The sequence below is a fragment of the Rhinolophus sinicus genome, chromosome 6 (genome assembly GCF_057876585.1).
Source record: "Rhinolophus sinicus isolate RSI-liver-muscle chromosome 6, RSI-T2T, whole genome shotgun sequence".
Taxonomy (NCBI): Eukaryota; Metazoa; Chordata; class Mammalia; order Chiroptera; family Rhinolophidae; genus Rhinolophus; species Rhinolophus sinicus.
Window position 1 is genome coordinate 7,354,989 of NC_142506.1, and position 20,503 is coordinate 7,375,491.

The 20,503-nt window shown below is 42.2% G+C and overlaps 1 protein-coding gene across 3 annotated transcripts in view; it reads left to right on the forward strand.

The window, feature by feature from the left end:
* Positions 1-20,503, forward strand: part of ADCY8 (adenylate cyclase 8) — a 173,556-nt gene that overhangs the window by 75,816 nt on the left and 77,237 nt on the right. For all 3 annotated transcript variants that reach the window (XM_019723897.3, XM_019723906.3, XM_019723925.3), the window contains exons 6-7: positions 8,332-8,490; positions 14,592-14,862. In XM_019723897.3, the coding sequence (XP_019579456.2) occupies positions 8,332-8,490; positions 14,592-14,862 (430 nt within the window). The remainder of the gene's footprint in view (positions 1-8,331; positions 8,491-14,591; positions 14,863-20,503) is intronic.

A 20,503-nucleotide genomic window follows, 5' to 3' on the forward strand; every position in this document is an offset into this window, starting at 1 on the left:
GACAATTGCTAGTAAAATTACATAGATTTCAGGTGTACAATTCTGTATTACATCATCTATAAATCCCATTGTGTGTTCACCACCCAGAGTCAGTTCTCCTTCCATCACCATATAATTGATCCCCCTTACCCTCATCTCCCACCAACTTTATTTTTAATGAAGCATTTAATACCATCTCATGCACGCCTGTTCATAGAATTAAATTAATTAAAATAGGCTCAGGTAATAGTTCCATTAAGTAGATTGAAAGTGGCTCCAGGTGGCTCGTCTTCACATGCCCTGGGTTTATTTTGGCGAGGATTGATAGCTGAGAAGACACCAAATTTGATGGTGGGTGCCATTATATGCAACATCTTTTTTAATGATCTGCAAACAGCTTCCTTGATGAATCTTAATGAACATGGCAGAGCCTGATCTTTTCAGTGGAGTCGCTGAAAAGTCATAGAGTAGCAGCAGAATGCCAAGCAGCCACTGGCTGGTCCCCAATGGCTAACTGGAGCAAAGGTCCTAATCCTTGTGGCACGGTTGTCCTGCCAAGCAACGTGGCAGGGCAAGGAGTGAAAAACAGGAGTTACTTTGTTTCCCTCCCTTGAGGCAAGAACAGTCAAGTTCCCTGCATGCCTCTTGCTATCCCTTCATTTTTCTTTCTCTCTTACTTCCTTTTCACTCTTTCTTTCCATCTCTCCCCTTTTCCCCTCCATTTCTTGCTTCTTCCCTTCTTCTCTCCCTCCTATATTTCTCTCTCTCTCTCTCTCTCTCTCTCTCTCTCTCTCTCTCTCTCTTTCTTCTCTCTCTCTCTCTCTCCCCCCCTCCCTCCCTCTAAAACCCCCTTCTCACTTTGTTCTGAAATGTCATTCACTAAACCCATAAGGCCACACGCCTCCTAAAGATGCAGCAATTACAGCAGTCTTCAGTCCATGGCCAAGGATTCCTTTTTTGCAAAATTATTTGCAGCGGTGAAGATTGGATATATCTAGTAATAATAATTTATAAAGCTAACATTGATTGAATGTTCACCTTGTGCCAGATGCTATGCCAAATAATCTCCCTGGTGCACCTCACCTAATACGACTGACAACAGCCCTGTGAGAAAACTACTATTTCTCCAATTTTCAGAGGAGGAACCTGAGGCTGTGGTAGGATAAATAACTTCTGGTGCAGAGCTTGTAAGGGGCTATGGCCCTGAGCCATGTTCAGCTGACGCTGTGAATGTCCAGGGGCAGGGAAATGGTTAGGTAAGTTTTGGCATACTGAAAAATAGGAAAATGGGAACCGTTAAGCGTCATAATTTACATTAGTATTCAACGGCATAAGGAAACGTGAGTTTAAAGGAGTGTGCATTACAGAGTGCACACACACGCACACACACATCATTTAGGACAACCTCCATTTTTTCAAAATCTATTGTTACGGAAAGAGAAGGACATAAAGTTTTGTGATGGAAAATGGGTGGCTGGATCTATTCTCTCACTTTCTCTCACCTGGGTCCACACTGTTTTTGAACAGGAATGCTACAGTAGGTCTTCCCATTACCCCAAACAGGAGTATAATCCTGAAGGGGTGCAACCAGCAGCCACCTGTGAGGGGGAACTGAGCCTGGAGGCTGACATCGTGAGGGCCAATCGCATCCCATTACCTTCTGACCTTGAGTGAGTGATTGAATGTCTCTCTGCTCCAGCTTCCTTAGCTGTAAAAATGGGGATAAAACATCCTCATGGAAGCTCCATGAATGAGGAACTGGTTGTCTGATTTGTTGATTTGGTTCACTGCTTATATCTGCAGAGGTCTTCAAGAGACATTTGTAGAATGAATGAATGAATGAGAGAACTATATATATATATATAGCATAGGGTGGTTGTGAGGATGAAATGAGATCATGAAGATCAAAGGCCTGACACAGAAGAGGAAGTAGATATACTTAATTCTCTTGGAGCCTCAGTTCTCTCATCTGTAAAATGGACATTTATAATGCTTATAGGTATCTACCTCTCAGAATCGCTGTGGGCGTCAAAATGAATCACTCTGTGAAATTGCAATGTCCATGCTAGAATAATACATTGCAGCTTTCAAAGTTCTTAAGAAACAGATGGGCCCCATGTTTTGGAAGGCAGTCTGACGCTGAAGTCCAGTAGAAGCCATAGAATGGATCACAGTTGCAGGTGAAGTTGGGCTCCATAGCTACTTTCCTGCCAGCCCCCACCACTACAATGAGTGACCCCTGAGGTACCCTCAGTGAACTATGGAATCTACAGAAAGGAGCTCATTATCAGTCTGCTGATTTGGGGAATCCATTGGTAGAGACTATGTCACCCACCTTTTGGGCTGAGCCAGATCAAACTCCGTTGGTCCATGTACCTTTGAGCATGGCTTCTTTTGGAAAAGAAGCCAAGTAGGGCAGTAGAAATGAACAAGTGGATTTAGACTCACACACCTCGGGTAACATTCCAGTTGTTCTACCTAGAGCTGTGTGCCCGAAAGAAAGGCACGTTTTAGGATTCAGTTTCCCCATTCTTAAACTGGTGCTAGTAATCATACACAGGTTGTTGTAAAGATAAGATTTGACACCTGCACGGAACACCCTTTACAGGAACCATAGCTGCCTTCCATAACTAACTCCTTTGCTTTGCTTTTTTTCCAGAATGTTCAAAGGCACTGGAAACTCATTATAAATGAGTTCATCCTTTTTATATCAATTTATGTCTAGAAACTGCCCAGTTGGTGTATTAAATGGGTTGGTCAAAGCTCTTTCGATATAAATAGAGTGACTGAGGCACAGTTTTATCAGGAAAGTGTAGCGTGATTCAACCTGTGTAATTGTTGTGTAAATATTGTGTAATTATAAGTTGGCATTGCTAACAAAAATTAGTAGTAGCAACTATTTTTGAGTGTTAAAATTGCACCAGGTTAAGTGCTTTATATACATGGTTTTATAAAACATCCTAACAACTGTGCAGAAGACTGGTTCTCTTTCCCGTTACACCTGGGGAAACTGGGGCTCACAACTGATGTAATTAGTCCAGTGCAAAGCCCACAGCCAGTAAGTGGAGAAACCCAACTGCACATCAAAGTTTGCTTTAGTGCAGACTCTGCCCCTTGGTGGTGGCAAGGGATTTGCATTGAGCAGCTGATAGCTGGCTGTCATTGCATGGAGGGGGAAGGGGACTGTGTGTCATTGGCTCCAGCTCCCACAGCCAGCACATGGCACATCCAGCATTAGCACTCCGGTCTCTGCCCCCAAAACTGAGGAGTTGGGTGTACTAAATGCTCTTCTGTGGAAGTGATTCCCTATGCATCAATTTACTTAACAGTGGGCAAAGTCTGATCTACTGATTGATGGTGGCTACTAGATTATGCTTCCTGTCATTCCTCCAGCACCTTCTACAGATTAATTGGTTAGAAGAAGAGCCATTTGAAGCATTTCAATTGACAGAAAAATTCTAAGGATCTTCCATCTTTTGCCACGTACCAAGTATTCCTCTTTAATAGCTCCATTAAAAGAAATAGCATCTTCAATCTTCTGCTGGTTAGTTTTTGTAGTATTGGTCCCCAGCTTGATATAGAGCAGCAAAAAAAAAATACTAATTATTATTAAGTGGATTCTTTATTTAAAAGAAATCTTAGCTGGAAGCCCACCATGGAAAACAGAGGCGAGCAAAGGTGCTTTGTTTGAGGGGGAAGATGTGGAGGGTCACCCCCTCCCCAAGTGGCAGGTCCAGAGGCACCTCTGTGGTTCCCCTGGGACTCTGGGAAGTAACTTGGGACAACATGGGTCTGCAAAGCAAGAAAGCCTTTCAGCTTTGTCCATTAATTCGGTAAACACTGTGAGCACTGATTGTACCTCTGTGCTAAGTGCTGTGCTCAGTGCTGGGCATGTGGCAATGAAACGTAGTTCCCCTGCCCTCCAGAAGCTCAGAGCTTGGAGAAGAAAGAGAAAGTGCAGATGTTTATAAGGCAGAGGATCTATACCTATCTTCTCTTTCTTTGTGGCTGATAAGGCACAGCAAGCATCCCTGGGTTTTGTTTTGGAAGAACTAAACATGATTTGTAACAACAGAATTCTCTCCATTTTCGCCTCAAAAATGCCCCAAGGTCCTCCCCTCAAGAACTGATCCTGAAACACATGGTGTGTGTTTGTGTTTCCGTGTAACCACCAGGTACAGAGAGGGTCAGTGTCCGTAAGTTGTTCATTACATAGTTTTATTCCAATCTTTAATTTAAGGCAAATCCCAGACATAACAAAGAAAAAAGAAAAAGGTACCATAAATTTAGTCTTCTTCTTATGATTTTTGTTTTGTAGAAGAAAAAAATCGAATCGCGTTTTCATTAAGATGTTCCAGTGCGTTCCCCGTGTAATGTTAATTACCTAATGGCATTAGCACGGTGTGCTGTGTCATCGTCCCTCACAATTAGTTGGCAAAGCCCTTTAACATCCGTTAGCTCCTTGGGGGCTCACGGAGGCTCAGTGAAGGAAGCAGTCACCTAGAGCTTTATTTTACAACTGTGGAACTCAAGGTCATAGCAAGCTTTTTGCCAAAGCTCACACGCCACATACTGTACCACTGTTGCAAAGAGCATGAGGTTTAAAAACACAACCGGGCCAGTTTAGTCCTAGAATCCTGTTTATAAGCTATGTGGCCACAACAAAATCCTTTCATTTCCTTAGGCTGCAGTTCCCTCATACATGATAAGCAAGCAAGCACTACTTAGTATGTCCCAGATGCTATTCTCAGCTCTCCATGTGTGTTTATTCACCTAATCCTGACAATGCTCTCATTATTCCCATTTTATAGATAGAAGTTAAGTAAGTTACCTGAGGTCATGCAGCTAGTAAGGGGTAGAGATAGGTGTAAAACTCAGGTAGTCAGGCATGAGAGTCCAGATTAGCCCCTACACTGTCATGGATCACGTGTAACGAGAAGAGTGGAGATTACTAGTGACTATATCAGTCAGGATAGTCCTGGTGGTGCTGAAGTAACAAACATCCCCCCCCAAATCTCAGGGGCTTACCACAGCAAAGATTTCTTTTTCACTCTCATTTCCTGTCCATTATGGGAGAGTTAGGGGAGTGGCAGAGTACCACCAAAAATCACCTTTTTCAAGAGCCCAGGTTAATAAGGCTCCATCACCAAGCGTCCTTGACTGACCATGGACACAGAAGGAAGAAAACAAAGAAGGAGGGTGGTGGATCGGATTTTTAAAGCTTTGGCTCAGAAGTGACCCATATCACTTCTGTTCACATTTTATTGGCCCAAAACAATGTGAAATACACAGGAAAGTGCGATTCTACCATGTTCGTGGATATTGTAGCACAAGGAACAGTTGGTGGAGAACACAGGAGACGACCGCCTGTGACCTGCCTCCCAGAAGCTGGATGGAAACATGCATCAGAAACTGAAATGCTCCCCTCAAGTGCTGGGTGCTTTTCTCCTCTTGCCTCGTTAAATTTTTTTCGGATGACCTCTACTCTTTTCATCATCTGTGGATGAAAAGTACTATGTAGTTTTTAATTTAAAGTTAAAACAATGGTCAGGAAACTAAAATCGTCCCCAGGGACATGATGGTGGCACCCTTTAGCTACAATCATTCTTTCTCTCATCGAAGTACTAACCAGGTCCGACCCTGCTTAGCTTCCAAGATCAGATGCGTTCATGGTCATAGATAAGCATTCTTTCTAATGTCTATTGCTTCCTTCCTAAATCTCATTTGTTTCAATATTTCTATATTCTCACTCATTTATTTCAATATCTCTATATTCTCACTTCAACTTTACTTTCTTGTTTAAATAACTTTGTATGATCTCACAGCTTCTTAGGAACAGAGAATACAAAGACTTAGTTTTGTATGTGGAATCATTCCTTCATTTATTCTTTCGATAGAAGCGGAGTCATGTTTTCAAACGTAGCTATACGCAAGGCCCCAGGCTGTGAGAGTTACAAGGATTGCTCAGAAAGAAACGTTGCCTTCAAGGAGATTAGACTCTTTATCACAGAGCTTAGGTAATGTGGCAACATGAATGGTGTGGAATGGATGGGCACCCATCCATCCATCCATCCATCCTTCCATTCAGTGAATGTTTATTGAGTGTTGGCCAAGTTCCAGATACAGTACAGTGTTAAGAAAGGTACATGACAATGAATCATGCAAAGTCTCTACCTTCATTTAGTTTAGAGTCCAGTAGGGGAGACAGACAATTACAATACAGTACCCCAATTATTGTTCATGTGGATGCGATAGCAATACTGGGAAAGGCACATAATCCAGACTTCCATTAAATGAGGGAATGGACATTCCAGGCTGAGGGAATAGCATGGGCCCAGCGGGTGGAGAAGAGCACAGAGTTCCGGCAACAACTTATACTTTGTGTGGCTGGAGTCTAATGTGTGCATGAGAAATGAGACTACTAATTGCAGGATTTTGTGTTCCAGACCAGCTATTTTCCATTTTATCTTATGAGCCAGTGGTTTCTGAATATTTTGATCCTCCAGCTTTATCAAAAGTGATTACAATAATAATTATTAGAATAATTTATCAACTGTATTTATAATCTATTCTATTACATTCACACATTTTAAAACATGTGTCTACACATGCAATATGGATTTTAAAGGACAGTGATGAAATTAATAATACTTATAAATATTTTTATTTCATTATAATATAAAATTTTTTCTGCTCTCACTGTTTTTTTAGTGAAAGCAGTGGTTTGAATATAATTGATTCTTTTTAAAAAATCTTAATCGTTTGCGTTACAATAATACAAAGGTTTGGTTCCAAATTCAGCTTATTTCTATACCTACATCTAATGGCCATCAGAGCGAAATATATATCTTAGAAACACAGGCAGATTCTGGGGTAGCATTTGCACCCTTGACTGTAATTTCTCAATCATTTATGTCAAACTTCTGTTTAAGTCATCATAAATTTTCTTCTTTGTTGTCTGTGAGTTATTCTTGCAAGCTCATTAGAGGACAATAGAATGTTTGTATTTTTAACAAAGAGGTTCAAACTCTTCATTTGGAAGATCTGAAGACATAGCAGTAAATGTGCAGCTCTGGGAATTTTGATAGGTGACATAACTCATGTTTGGCAACCTAGTTCCCAAAAAGATGAAAACATTTTCAAACTTCTCTCTTCAGAGCATAAATGTTTTTTTTGTGAAAAGCCGTTACTTTCCCACTTCTTAAAATTGTTATCTTTAGTTTGGATAAACAAAGTAAGCAAGTTTGGTTTTTTTCCAAATATTTGCTAGAGAGTATATTAATGGCAACCTGTTATCACAGAAAAGGCAGCAAATTTGGAACGCTTGCTTTTTTGTCAAAGAAAAATGGATAAATCATCTTTAATTTTGACAACTCTTTTAAGTATTTTGAAATACAATAACCATTGAATTTCTGTGTGGCAACAAAGATTTTTCTAGTTATATTTCAAAGTATTATATTCTACCAGTTGAATTTCTTTCTACATAAATGGGGTCATTTAACTCATGAACTAAAGTTGTTTGAAATACTCTGAAAATGAAGAAGGGATGTGTTTACCTAGAAGAAGCCCTCAATGGTAGAAATTCTCCTCACTTCTTAAGACGCCTCCTCCATGCTTACAGTCAGAGGACGGTCCTACACGGACCCTGGAGACACTAAGGTCAAACCATGTATCAAATGTTGGTAAAGCTTTTTCAAGATAAAAAACAAAAGCTATGAACGAAAATTGTAACATTGTCTTCCTGCCTCCCAGCGGATGACCCGGCTCAGCCCTGAGATGTGAGCGCTCTGCCCCAGAGACTTTAAGGAATAGGCCAGGAAAGAGTTTGAAACAAGGAATGATGGAGTGACAAGGTCACATTGTGTTTGCGGTAATTGTGTAGAAGATGGGCTGGAAGGTGAGGCGGGGACACCAGACTGAAGCATGAGGGTGGCCTGAACGAGAGTGCTGGGGAGAGGAATGGAGAGAAGGAAACAGAGTAAAAATTAAGTACTTAGGTTGGAAATGAAATGTGTGATAAAGTGAAGAATCTGTAATCTATCCCAGATTTGGGTAGTAGTGGGTAGAGAAAGATGTTGGTGCTATTCGTTGAGACAAGTTATATAGGATGAGCAGGTTTGGGGAGAAGGGTGATAAGGGCCCCTCAAAGTTCAGGTAAAAGGCTAGGGGAGTTTGGAGGAAAAAGAGAATCCTTCCAGTTATCAGGAAATCCAAGAAGGCTTCACGTAAGAGGTGGCATATAATTAGGCAGGAGTTGAATTTATGGAGTAGGCAAAACTGGGGCTGCCACCAAGGCCAAGGGTACCCACTCTGGCCTTATGCGTGTGTCTCTCCGTTCACCTATGTCAACAGGTACGTGCGGTCAAGGACGAAACATGACGTTGACATGCGAATTGGAATCCACTCAGGCTCAGTGCTGTGTGGTGTGTTGGGCCTTCGGAAGTGGCAGTTTGATGTCTGGTCTTGGGATGTGGACATTGCGAACAAACTTGAATCTGGAGGAATCCCTGGGTAAGCCAGAGTTAAGCCCTCTCTTTCTTTTTTTCAAAGTTCTTTTTTTATTATTATTATTGGGGAATATTGGGGAACAGTGTGTTTCTCCAGGGCCCATCAGCTCCAAGTCATTGTCCTTCAATCTAGTTGTGGAGGGTGCAGCTCAGCTCCAAGTCCAGTCGCCGTTTTTTCAATCATTAGTTGCAGTGCACGCAGCCCACCATCCCATGCAAGAATTGAATCAGCAACCTTGTATTTGAAAGCTACCGTGTTTCCCGGAAAATAAGACTGGGTCTTATATTAATGTTTGCTCCAAAAACCGCGTTAGGGCTTTTGTTCAGGGGATGTCATCCTGAAAAATCATGCTAGGGCTTATTTTCGGGGAAACACGGTAGTGCTCTAACCAACTGAGCCATCCGGCCGCCCCTCCAGAAGCTCAGTGGCAGCTCGTTGTCTTCACTCTAATTGTGGAGGGCGCAGCTCACTGGCCCATGTGGGAATCGAACCGCCAACCCTGTTGTTCAGAGCTCACGCTCTAACTAACTGAGCCATCCTACCACCCCAAGCCCTCTCTTTCTTAACCCTTGTCATTTGCTCACTTTGTGAGAGTGGGTTTTCTGTGTGTAGAATTCGGGGTATAAATCTAAGAAGCAATTATTTGGGAGGAGACAGAACAAGAAAACGTCATACAAATATTGACTCCAAAAGTCTAGTGAAATTCACCATAGGCAACGGAGATGGTGGGATGACACTCAGGTTTCAGGACCCAAACCTGTGTAGCATTGGTCCTTAGACTTGACTTCACATCAGAATCAACAGAGGAGCATTTTAAAAATACTGTTGTCTCAGGCCAATTCATTTAAAGCAGAATCTATTTTAAGTTCTCAAAGCAATTCTCATGGGCAGCCAATATTAAGACCTACTGACCTAACACCTTGAAAACTCAGCTCTCCACATGCGGCTTGCAAGATCGGTGGGTACAGAATTCCCAAAGGCATTAGAGACCTGGAAAGGCTCACTGAACACTGAAAAATCATGTTAAGATTCTGTTGACACAGATTGGGCCTAATAAGATCTTAGGTATATGTGAACCAGTGAGTTATACTGACTTGTCACAGCCTCCCTCTCTGAGAGATGATAAAAGACTGACAGACAGAAAGGTAAGATAGAACATTTATATACATGCCTTTCCTCCCTCCCCCAGCCCTGCCTTTGAAGTTCAAGGTCTCCGGTATCTGCTATCATCCCTTGCTAATTACATGTCATATAGGGTAACCTGCTCTCATTGGTAATAACCCACAGGAGGTGGAATCAGAGAAACTAGGATTTCCACTGTGCTCCACACTACACTCTGTTATCTTCAGCCAGTCATGTAAAACAGGTACAGAACCTGGCAGGTGATTTTAGCAGGAATGTGGCTTTCATGGTGCTCTCTGTGTGATCTCAGGCCAGTACTTAACTTCTCTGAGCCCCACTTTCCTCACTACAGAAAGAGAGACGATAATACTTGAGATACGATTCCTCGTGGTTTTCTGTCCCTTTTCCATGAGAGCTTGTGTTCGCATCTGCCAAGTGGGCGTAACTCCCCACACAGATTTCTTCTGAAAATGATCCAGGGCAATGAGTAGGGAGCATTTTGTAAACTGTGTGCTGATATCTCCATGTCAGTCACCATCCTTAGAAGGGACCCTTCACTGTCGTCAGGCTGTCACCACTGTTTGTCGTGACGATTTAGAACTAAGGTAAGTGTGACGTGTCACGGCGAGGCTTCTTACATCCTTAAATTCCACAAGTAACTGCCTGCTGCAGTCAAGCAGACCAGATTGCGGATGTATCTATGGACCCAAGCCTCTGCCTTAAAAGTGTCGCTGAATGGAGAATTACACATGTCCTCAAACCATAGCACACAGCATGGAGGGGCATGGAGGGGGTGTATCTGAAAGCCAGGTTAGCTAATGTTCTTGAGCACACGAGGAAACACAAAAGTGATCCAATTGAAACCTTATAGTGTGTGTTTGAGCGGTGTATTTACTGCTTACCAGTTATCAGAAGGCACGTTTGTAAATCTCCCTGCCCAGTTTCTTCACTTTAAAATTGGGCTCAAAGCATTACGAACCGTAACAAGTTGGTTTCAAATGAGATAGTGTTTAGAAAGTTCTTAGTCTTCTGTCAAATATACAGTCTGCTTAGGCATGGGATGGGCCAACATGCAGAAATATAGTCATACCAAGTCCGAACCCTCCATGGTCTGAGATTGTTTGGGTTTATATTCTTTTGCTTTTTAGATGTCTGGTTGTTTTTCCTTCCTAGCAATCAATACATATAACAAATGAACTCAGCGTACTTTTCCTTCCAACGGGCGAGTTAGCCCCCAATTCTAAACATGTAATAAGTACCTACTATACTACGCAGGCTCTTAAATATCATAAAAACGTCACATTGTTTCATCTTACAGCACCTCACATAGTAAATATTACCTTCCTTATTTTAATGAGGAAACTGAGGCTCAAAGAAGTTAAATATGTCACATAAACAGCACTATTAAGTGCCTCACTGCTGTCTCCTGTTGTTAATTTATCAGTTCAGTTTGCTCAGGGCTGTCCTTTTATTATGAATTTCCAGGCCCTCACTGTGTCCCCAGAGCTCAGCACGCTGCACGGCACATGGAAAAAGGGAAGGAAGGAAGGGAGGGAGGGAGTCGTATAACTCCATGCACAGTGGTTGAGAGTCTGGACCCTGGAGTCACAGAGAATTGGATTACAATCCTTTCTCTGCACGGACACCAGCCATATAGCCTCAAACTCCTGAACCGCCCTGAGCCTTGGGTCCCTAGAGCAGTGATTCTCAGCCTCAGCGTCTGAATCACCTGGGGTTTGTTAAACCAGAGGTGGCTGGGCCCCAGCCTCAGGGGTTCTGATCATTATGTCTAGAGTGGGACAGCGATTACATCTTTCTCCCAAGTGCCCAAGTGATGCTGAGGCCGTTGACCTTGGTACCACACTTTGAGGACCACCGTTCTTGAGCTTTTGTTCAGTGAGATAATGCACATAAAGCCCTTTGGCCTGTGCTCAGTAAATACCGGAGGTGGCAATAACATGTATACAAGTGGATACTTGGGTCAACGTTGCTCAAGCAGTAGTTCTCCATAATCAGAAATGTCTGGACGCTGATGGGAACCACTCTGAGCACCTCTTGTCATTGCAGAAGTCAAACGTGACTTGTATTCATCTTTTGTTATTGATATATATTGAGTATTATAATTTGAATAGTTTTTTTCCTTTCTTAAAATGTTTTTGGTCCTCTCTGTATTAATTGTGGCTATATTTGCAGTATTTACCGTATGATACAGATATAAGGTCTTAGAAGGATGTTAGAACTTAAGTGCTGTCTCAACCCAGCACTGCCACCTACCACGGACACAACTTTGGGCCAGTTATTTAATCATTGTGTCCAAGGGAGTGTCACTCTCTGTAAAATGGGGAGGGGAGGGGACAGGAGGGAATGCCTATCACCTAGAGTTGTTGGAAAAATAGAAATTACATGCAATGATTCGTGGAGCCAGTCATGTAGTAAAACCTTTGGCTCCAAGATAACATTTATGCAAAATAGTATTACTAAATTATTAGATCTTTTTTAGTATCATCACTATTATTATTATATATCATTATATCCTGGCATTTAAAATTATCAGGAAATGTCAGGTTTACCTGACATTCAATAGACAAGAATACTGCCGAACTCATTTCCTGTAGATGGAAATGTAATCACTAGAGTTTCATCTGCCAATTCCTCACTGCAAAGCTTGACATAGTAGTAAAGACGGAAAGGAACATCTAAACCCCAGTTTCTATTAAAATATTTAAGCTTAAATTGATGAGAACTTCAGCAGAAGACTCAGTAACAAGTGAAAGCGGGGATATCTTCCACTGTGGGAAACATAATATTTGTTTAGTATATGCAAATATTAGTCCCCATGCGCACTGATGCAGAATAATAAAATGTAGAAGCCAGAGAAAATACCAAATGGGGTTGATATGTAACTTAAATGTTTGAAAAGAAAATCAGCCATCAGAATTTACTAAGCCCTTCCAGGAGTTTCACTTGGCCTGAGAGAAAAAGACAACTTCCTAGCACCTAGCTCTGAACTTGACCAGAGACAGAAGACTGAGACATCCATTTACTGGGAGGGCAAATGACTTTTCTGTTTTCCTAAGTCAACACCGCTGATTTCCGATGTGTTAACAAAATTCATCATGAGGATATTTTGTGCTGATTCAGCTCATTTCTCAAGGAAGAGGTTTATGTTCCACGTGCTTTTATTTCTAATATCTCACCTTGATATCAGTGACTATATACAAGCATAGTAATTTGGCAAATGTGGAGAATGTGCCTTAAATGATCCGAAATGCATTATTTGTAATTTTTTGTTTTGGTTTGGTTTTTTTTTTTTTTTTTTTTACATGTCCTGTGCAGTGAACTATTCTGTCTACAAGCAGGAATTTAGCAAAATGGGTAAGAAGGGCAAGTAGAGCGAGTACTAAAAGCACAATGCATTTGGAAATGCCACTGTAAAGACATTCAGTGTTTCCTTGGGTATATTGTTTCTCAAATCACAAAGCCACGCAAAATATTTGTTCGTTCGTTCATTCATTCATTCAAAGAAGCACTGAGGAAATGACTTCAGAGCTGAATCAGGGAGTAGGAAATTGTCATGTAGACAACACGGGGAGAGCATTCTAGGCAGAGGAAAAGTCTTGTTCTGAGTTTAGTAGGCATAAAGTAACACCTTAAATTTGAAGAAATACCAATGACATAATGAGCTAGAGAGACGATAGGGTACTGTAGTAGAGGAATGTCAGAAAACGAGCTTCCAAGATGGGGCCCAGAGAGTGGAGGTCTTAGAGACCTTGCTCAGAACTTAGCCTGTCTCCTGTGAATCTTGAGGAGGCATGGAAGAAACAGCAGCAATATGCTCTCAGTGCCATTTTTTGGAATGTTCCTAATAATTTAAGCATTTGCTTTTATAATACATGCAGTGTGCCATGCTCTATTTTTGACTACCTCATGCAATTCAACCCTTATAATACTACGGTGACCCTAAGAAATGGGTACTCTTGCTTTTCCCGTTTTTATGGATGAGAAAATGCACTCATAGAAAGCTTAAGGAGCTTGCTCAAGATTTCTCAGCTAACAAGTGGCAGAGCTAGGATTGGCATCCAGCAGTGTGGTCAGGCCCATGCTTATAACCACCAGGCATGTCTGCTCAGACCACATACATCACAAGAAGTCATATGACTGAGGTAGACTGTTAGGAGCACAAACTCTTCCCAGAATGATTTACCATGTGAAATGTCCACGATTCCAGTCTGATCTGTAAGGCCTTCGATGTCATCTGTTGTTTTTCCAAAAAAGAAACTTGACTCGTGGCTGATGACAGCAGGAATGAGTCACTTACCTTGTGAGTGAGCCTAGGCAGCTGCCAGGCTGCAAGTGTCCACAGCTTTGTTCTCTGCTCCTTACCACCTACCCGTTTCAGGGCAAATTGCATCTGACAGTGGTTTTCCCAAAAAACCCTCCATCTCTCTAGCTCTGTGGACTTATAAGACCTGCCTTTGTTTTGGAGAAGATTTTAGACAAGTTGGAGACACAAGGCAAATATATGAAAGAAATGACAGTAAAAGTTCCAAGACACTAAACTTCATTGTTGCATGGTGATTTTGGACGATGGGCTTCAGAAACACTTACGGAACTTGTTTTTCTAGCTAATCAACAGCACTGAAAAAAAAGAAAAAACACTGATTCTTAAAGGTTGGTGGGATCTGACAGTCATAAGAAAAGCGAAAAGAAGTGCTGAAGTGGGGCTGTATTCCGTCAGAGGGTGGAGTCTCTTGGGGAGAAGTCAGCGATAGCCTGCTCATTGATCTATGCTTGTACTTCTGCTTTCTTTGATTCTTTCTGCCTTTTCGGGGGCACAGATATTGCCCTTGAGGCTGGCTATGTCATCACAGTGCCCATGTGCAGCCCTCATGTTGGCTTTGCACAGGACAAAATAGAAAAACAGTGACGGCCGTTGCTGGCCACATTGGGAATGTATAATTACCTATGCTTTGTGCACACAGGAGGATTCATATTTCCAAAGCCACACTGGACTGCCTCAATGGCGACTATAACGTGGAAGAGGGTCACGGGAAAGAGAGGAACGAATTCCTGAGGAAGCATAATATAGAGACCTATCTAATTAAGCAGCCTGAGGAGAGTCTGCTGTCCCTGCCCGAAGACATTGTCAAGGAGTCCGTGAGCTCCTCAGACAGGAGAAACAGTGGGGTGACATTCACAGAAGGATCCTGGAGCCCCGAACTGCCCTTCGATAACATAGTGGGGAAACAGAACGTAAGTCCTGGCTTCCTTCTTCTGGTTAGCCAACTGCATGCTCAACCCAGACGCCTCATTCGCCTCTAACCTTTTCTCTGCTGAGCAACATAATTGCCAGTGATCAAACATATCTCCACAGGACAGAAGTAACCTTTGTATGCAACGTCAAGAAATGCCAAATATACCTGCCAAATATACTGAGTGTTCCCAACACCCTTTCCTTTTATTTATTTTTTGACCTAGCTAAAAATAAATGGCATGTGAAGCTGAATTATAATTTTACACACACAAAATTACTCATGTTGGAAAAGATAAACCAGATGTTATTAAACCAGCAAGAAAAAAGTATATTCTCATGTATTCATCAAGTCCATGAGAATGCTATCTTTTTTTAGGTTGCTGGCAGACTACGACTTCTGAGTTTCCCTCTGAAATTTAAAATCAGGAGGGCACTGTTAACGTGGGAATGTAAAAGCAACGCCAAGGGATGCCCAGGGCGGGGTCCGAGCGTTCAGGGGTAACATGCAATTTCAGAGCTGTGCATATAATCCTATTACTGTTTCGTGTGGCTTTGCATCTTCGATGAGGAATAGGGTGGCAAGGTCAATACATAGGGATACACCATCAAGAGCCAAATTATTTTAACAATTGTTTCTTCAAATACTGGGATCTCACTAAATCCAATGAGATGCTCAGACTCAGGCCCCGGAGAACCGAGGCTGATCCAAGAGCATTCAGAGGTGCTCTTAGTATCAGAACACGGGCACAACCACTGCTCTAATATGGGTCTTCCCTTTCATCATTGAGGTCAAGCACATATAGTTGAATTCATTGTAAGTTAAATGGTGGAACTCCACTGTACTTTGATAAAGAAACAATTTGTAAAAGCCAGTGTATATGACTTGCAAACCGTTTCTGATATGCTCCTGAGCCCAGCAAAAGCTGAGAGCATTATGAAGTATATCAACCAAACCACTAGTGTCAGGCGCTTTATGAAGACCGGTGTGGGTTCCTTGTTTCAGTGCATGGACCTGAACTCAGTCACTTGTGGGTGACAAAAACCTGTGTTTCACTGCTTGAAGACAGTTAGACTGGAAAAGGTTACATGGCTGAAAGTCTTCTGCAGCTGAGAGATGGACAGGACACGCTGAGGCCAGCTTAACCTGAGTGCCTTCCAGTTCCGTATGAAGGAGCTAAGGAGCAATGCATGGACCAGGTTCCACTGGGGAAGATGCAGGTCGAACCCCGCCTGCATGCCTTAGGTCCTTACTGTTCTTTTGTGAGTGTTTCATTTTCCCCAAAATTATCATGCCCACACAGGCCAGTGCTGATTTCAGTGCCTACTTCTTTCCATCCCTGAACTGGTGTGCATAGTACAATTGGCTATTATATAAAACAACACCCTCATATATACTTCCTGGAGTGGGTGTGTGCCCAGCTGACCGTACCCTCTCTGCTTCCTTTGCCTATTTTTAGCTTCAGCCTGGATGCTGCTTATTTAGAGAGGAGACACATGCCTCACCCTGAATACCTCTGTAACTCTGTAAAATTCTCTCTCGGTTTTTTGTCTTTCTTATTTTTGGTCTTTCCATTTGCAAAACTTTCCATTTAAGTCGATTGTGGAAAGTGGGATAATTCCTAACTGTAATAATCTCAGTTGTACCTAAGCTTTGTACTAATAATTGGGGACCAAGAAGAGAGAGGTGGAGATGCTTGGTTTTATTCAATGATGGACTGGTCTGGTAAAATTGTATAGGAATAGCTGAAATATTTCTTTGCTGATTTCCTGAAGATATTAGCAGATGTCATCCGATAGTTATTGTAAAAAATGTCATTAGTCAAAGATTATTATTCTTGGTGTTTAACTAGATCATATATTTCTTATGATGCCTGAGTTTTGCCTGGATATACCCCATCTGTGCCATCTCCAGCATGAATAATCTCAATTCATTTTGATGTTGTCAGACTTAAGACTCAGTGAATGTGTACTGATATTCGCAAATCAGTGGCAGTAATAACATTTAGGAAATGATTAAGTCAATTAAAATGATCACAAGCTCTCAGAGTTTGCACTGATGTTTAATTCTCGAAGTCAAGGAGCCATATGTGCAATTCAGAGACATAATGTGTGCCTGGAAGAGATCAGGACTGGTCTGGCTGAGACTGTGATCTGTCAAAACACCCAGTCAGTTTTCCACGGAAAGCCCAGACCACCTGAGTGTTTGCATATCACACATCACACATACTAATGCTTCACTGGGGATTTTCCAGCTAAATTGGCCAAATGTTTTGGCTTCTATTGATTCATAATGGGTGCCTGGAAAGATAGATAGATAGATAGATAGATAGATAGATAGATAGATAGATAGATAGATAGATAGATAGAGATAGAGATATAGATATATTAGTAAAAAAAAAAGCAGTTTATTAGAAGAAAAAGTACACTCCAAAGGGTTTGGAGCAGGCCCCGAGCAAAACCAAGGTTCAAGAGACCAAGAAATATTTTTAATGACATCAGTAAGCTGTGCCATAATCTGTGCTATATAGACAGCAGATGTTCAGATAGTTACATTCTCATGTATTCGTTCATTCAATAAAGACTAATTGAGCACCTACTACTGGTAATAAAAGAGAAGGCAGGACAGAGGAAAGAAGTACTTCAGAGGTAAAGTCAGCTGGTAGTTTATGTTTCATGAAGATAGAAAGTATATCTGTTTGACTTACCACTGTTTAGACCACACTTAGAATAACACCTGGCAAATAACAGGGCTTAATTACAGTTTGTTGAATGAATGAATAAATGAATGAATGAGTGAAGTGATGGGTGTGGGTGGTAAGGGAGAGGAAGCAATCAAGTCTAACTTCTAGGTTTTTTGCTTGGGTGAGTGAGTGGGTAGTGGAACTGTCCGCTGAAATCAGCAATACTGGAATGGAAGGAGACTGAGTGGGAGACACTAGGAATTCAGTCTGGGACATGAGGTGCCTGGGAAAGGTCTCGGGAGAGATACCCAAAAGGCTAGTGAGCACACACTTTGAAAGCTCATACGTAAAAGAATTGTACAAGGGATGTAAATCTGGCAGCCCTCAGAAGCTGAGTGTTAGTTGAAGCCATGCTAGTGGAAGACGTCACAGTAGAGAATCTGTAAAATAAAACAATAAGGTACAAGAGAGACCTGGAGGGGACCCCAGATGGGAGGTGAAAGAGAGTAAGAATCCCATGACAGAGGCAGAGAGGACATGAACTGAGGTGAAGAGAATTAGGGAATGTGGGGTCATGGAAGCCTGGAGAGCATTTTGAGAAGGAAGGCGTTATCAACAATGTCCAATGTAGCCGACAGGTCCAGGAAGGTAAAGACTGAAACCTACCGACTGGAATTGGATGGAAGAACATCGTTGGCAAGAGATGGATTTGATGAGGTGGTGAAGTCAGAAGCCAGATTGTCACAGCTGATAAGAGAGCTCTGGATTTCCCAGGAGAACCCCAACTCCTGCCGCCTCCCCACTACCCATCTCAGAAGTCTGTCAGAGGTTTGGAGGAGCAGTTACTGCCCTAAGAACTACGTCTGGCCCCTGATGTGAGCCTTGCAGGTCTTTGTCTACACTTCAGGAATCTTCCTTGGTTTGCATGTCATGCATCTTCCCTGCCCCGATAGCTGTGTCCGTTTGGGTTAAAGTTTCCACTTCAGCCTAGTCTGGGTTCTGGGGTCCAGTTTGCTCTGAGAAGCCCTCATCACTCATGCTTTGCACCCCTGATTCCCCATGTGGCAGGAGCTGTCACCTCTGATTTGATGTCTGGCTCCCTGAACCCTGGCTTAGTTACCAGTGAGGCTTCCTGTGTTCTGAGGCTTGGAGTGGAATGAAAGTAAGAAAACTAGGTGGCAAGAAGTTTATGATCGCAGGTGGACTATTGACATTTGAGGTTACGAAAGGAGAAGAAGGTGGTTTGAAATAGCCCAAAAGTGAAAAATCGGACATTTCGAGGAGGATGTCCAGAAATTTCCAGGCTAGGTTGTTGGGTGAGTCGTCAACATGGTCATTGGATCTCTCTGAATAAAGACAACACTGGGGATGAAAATGAAGACTTAAGAAAAGGATCTTATACTAAAGATCATATTTTTTCCCTTCTGGCTATATACCATAACTAAAATCTATTGTGGGCTCCAGCTCTTGTTCATTCAACTATTTAACAGGCACTCAGTGTTCTAGCTGCCAGGGATCCAATAATGAGAAGACGGACTTGTTCCCTATCCTCTGGGAGCTTACATTTTGAGGGCACGGAGAATGCAGACAATTAACCAAAACCCATTAGTGCTGTGAAGGAAATAGAGAGAGATACATGCATAAGGAGCAGAGAGAATGACTGCAGATGGGATCATCAGAGGCCTCTGAAGATTTGCTTTGACTGCTGAAAGGACCCTGCATGCAAATAACCCAGGGAAGAGCATCATCGTATACAGAGGAAACAGCTAGTGCAAAGGCCCTGCGGCAGGAAGAAGTCTGGTGTGTTAGAAGAAGAGCCAGAAGGCCCAAGTGGCTAGAGTGTAGTGAGCAGGGAAGAAAGGAAAGGGGTATGAGATGAAGTTAAAGGAGACTAGAGCTTGATCCTGCAAGCCTGGTTGACTTGGGATTTGATTCTAAGAGAAGTGATAGAAAGGTTTTCAGCAGGGCAGTGACATGATCTGATTTAGATTTTTAAGAGATCATTTTGGCTGCATTGTGGAGAAGGGGTTGTAAGGGGCAAGAATGGACTTAAGACAAATTGCACCTTAGACTTATGATTTACAAGAGGCTACCAAAGGGTGAAGCTTTATGTCACTGTGAAAGGTGTCGTGTGAGGATATTAATCCTTTTAACTTGATTTTTCTGACAAGTGTTATGCCACGAAGGTGAGCCGCTCTTTTAGAAGCAAAGCCCCTTTCAGAGTCTCAGATCTCTCTCTCACATATTGTGAAAGGCTCACCATCGTCCACGCAGCGCTTTCACAGGTATCGTGGCATCAGAATCCGGGCATTTTCCTATTACTCCTGCAGGCCTTTTAGGAGAATCACCTGGAGAAAAGTACACATTTGGTACTTCCGTTGTACATATTAGTCGTTTCTGCACAATAGACAGACCTTGGTCATCGCTGTTATCATGGAGTCAGTCTGTGCACGGTGAATATTGAACATATAGTTGGATTTTCTGTATTCCACACAACAAGCCAGAAAGCAAATGTGCCTCTTTGCAGTGAGTATAGGTGCATATCCATGTGTCACTAACAGTAGAGAATTTGGGGCCATATTGGGAACATTGCTCACATTGTTTTGATTTAATTTTCATACAAACCTGACAATGCAAGTGCGATATGCCTGTTTTACAAATGGGAAAACTGATTCGTAGAGATGGATTAATTCCCTGAAGGACACGTAGCCCGTAAATAACAGAGCTGGAATCAGAACCCAGTTCTCTCTGACTCTCAAAATCATATACTTCCCATCAGGCCACACCATCTCCCCTTTGTGGCCTGAAGATATAGGCTGGGTTTCTACCCTTTACTTTTGTTTTCAGGTCAGTCAGTCTTACAAGCGTGTGTGTGTGTGTATTCACCTCCTGAAGACGGGGCACTTGCTCACCAGGGATCTTAAAAAATATTTTGTGGAATGCAAACTGAGTGGCTGGC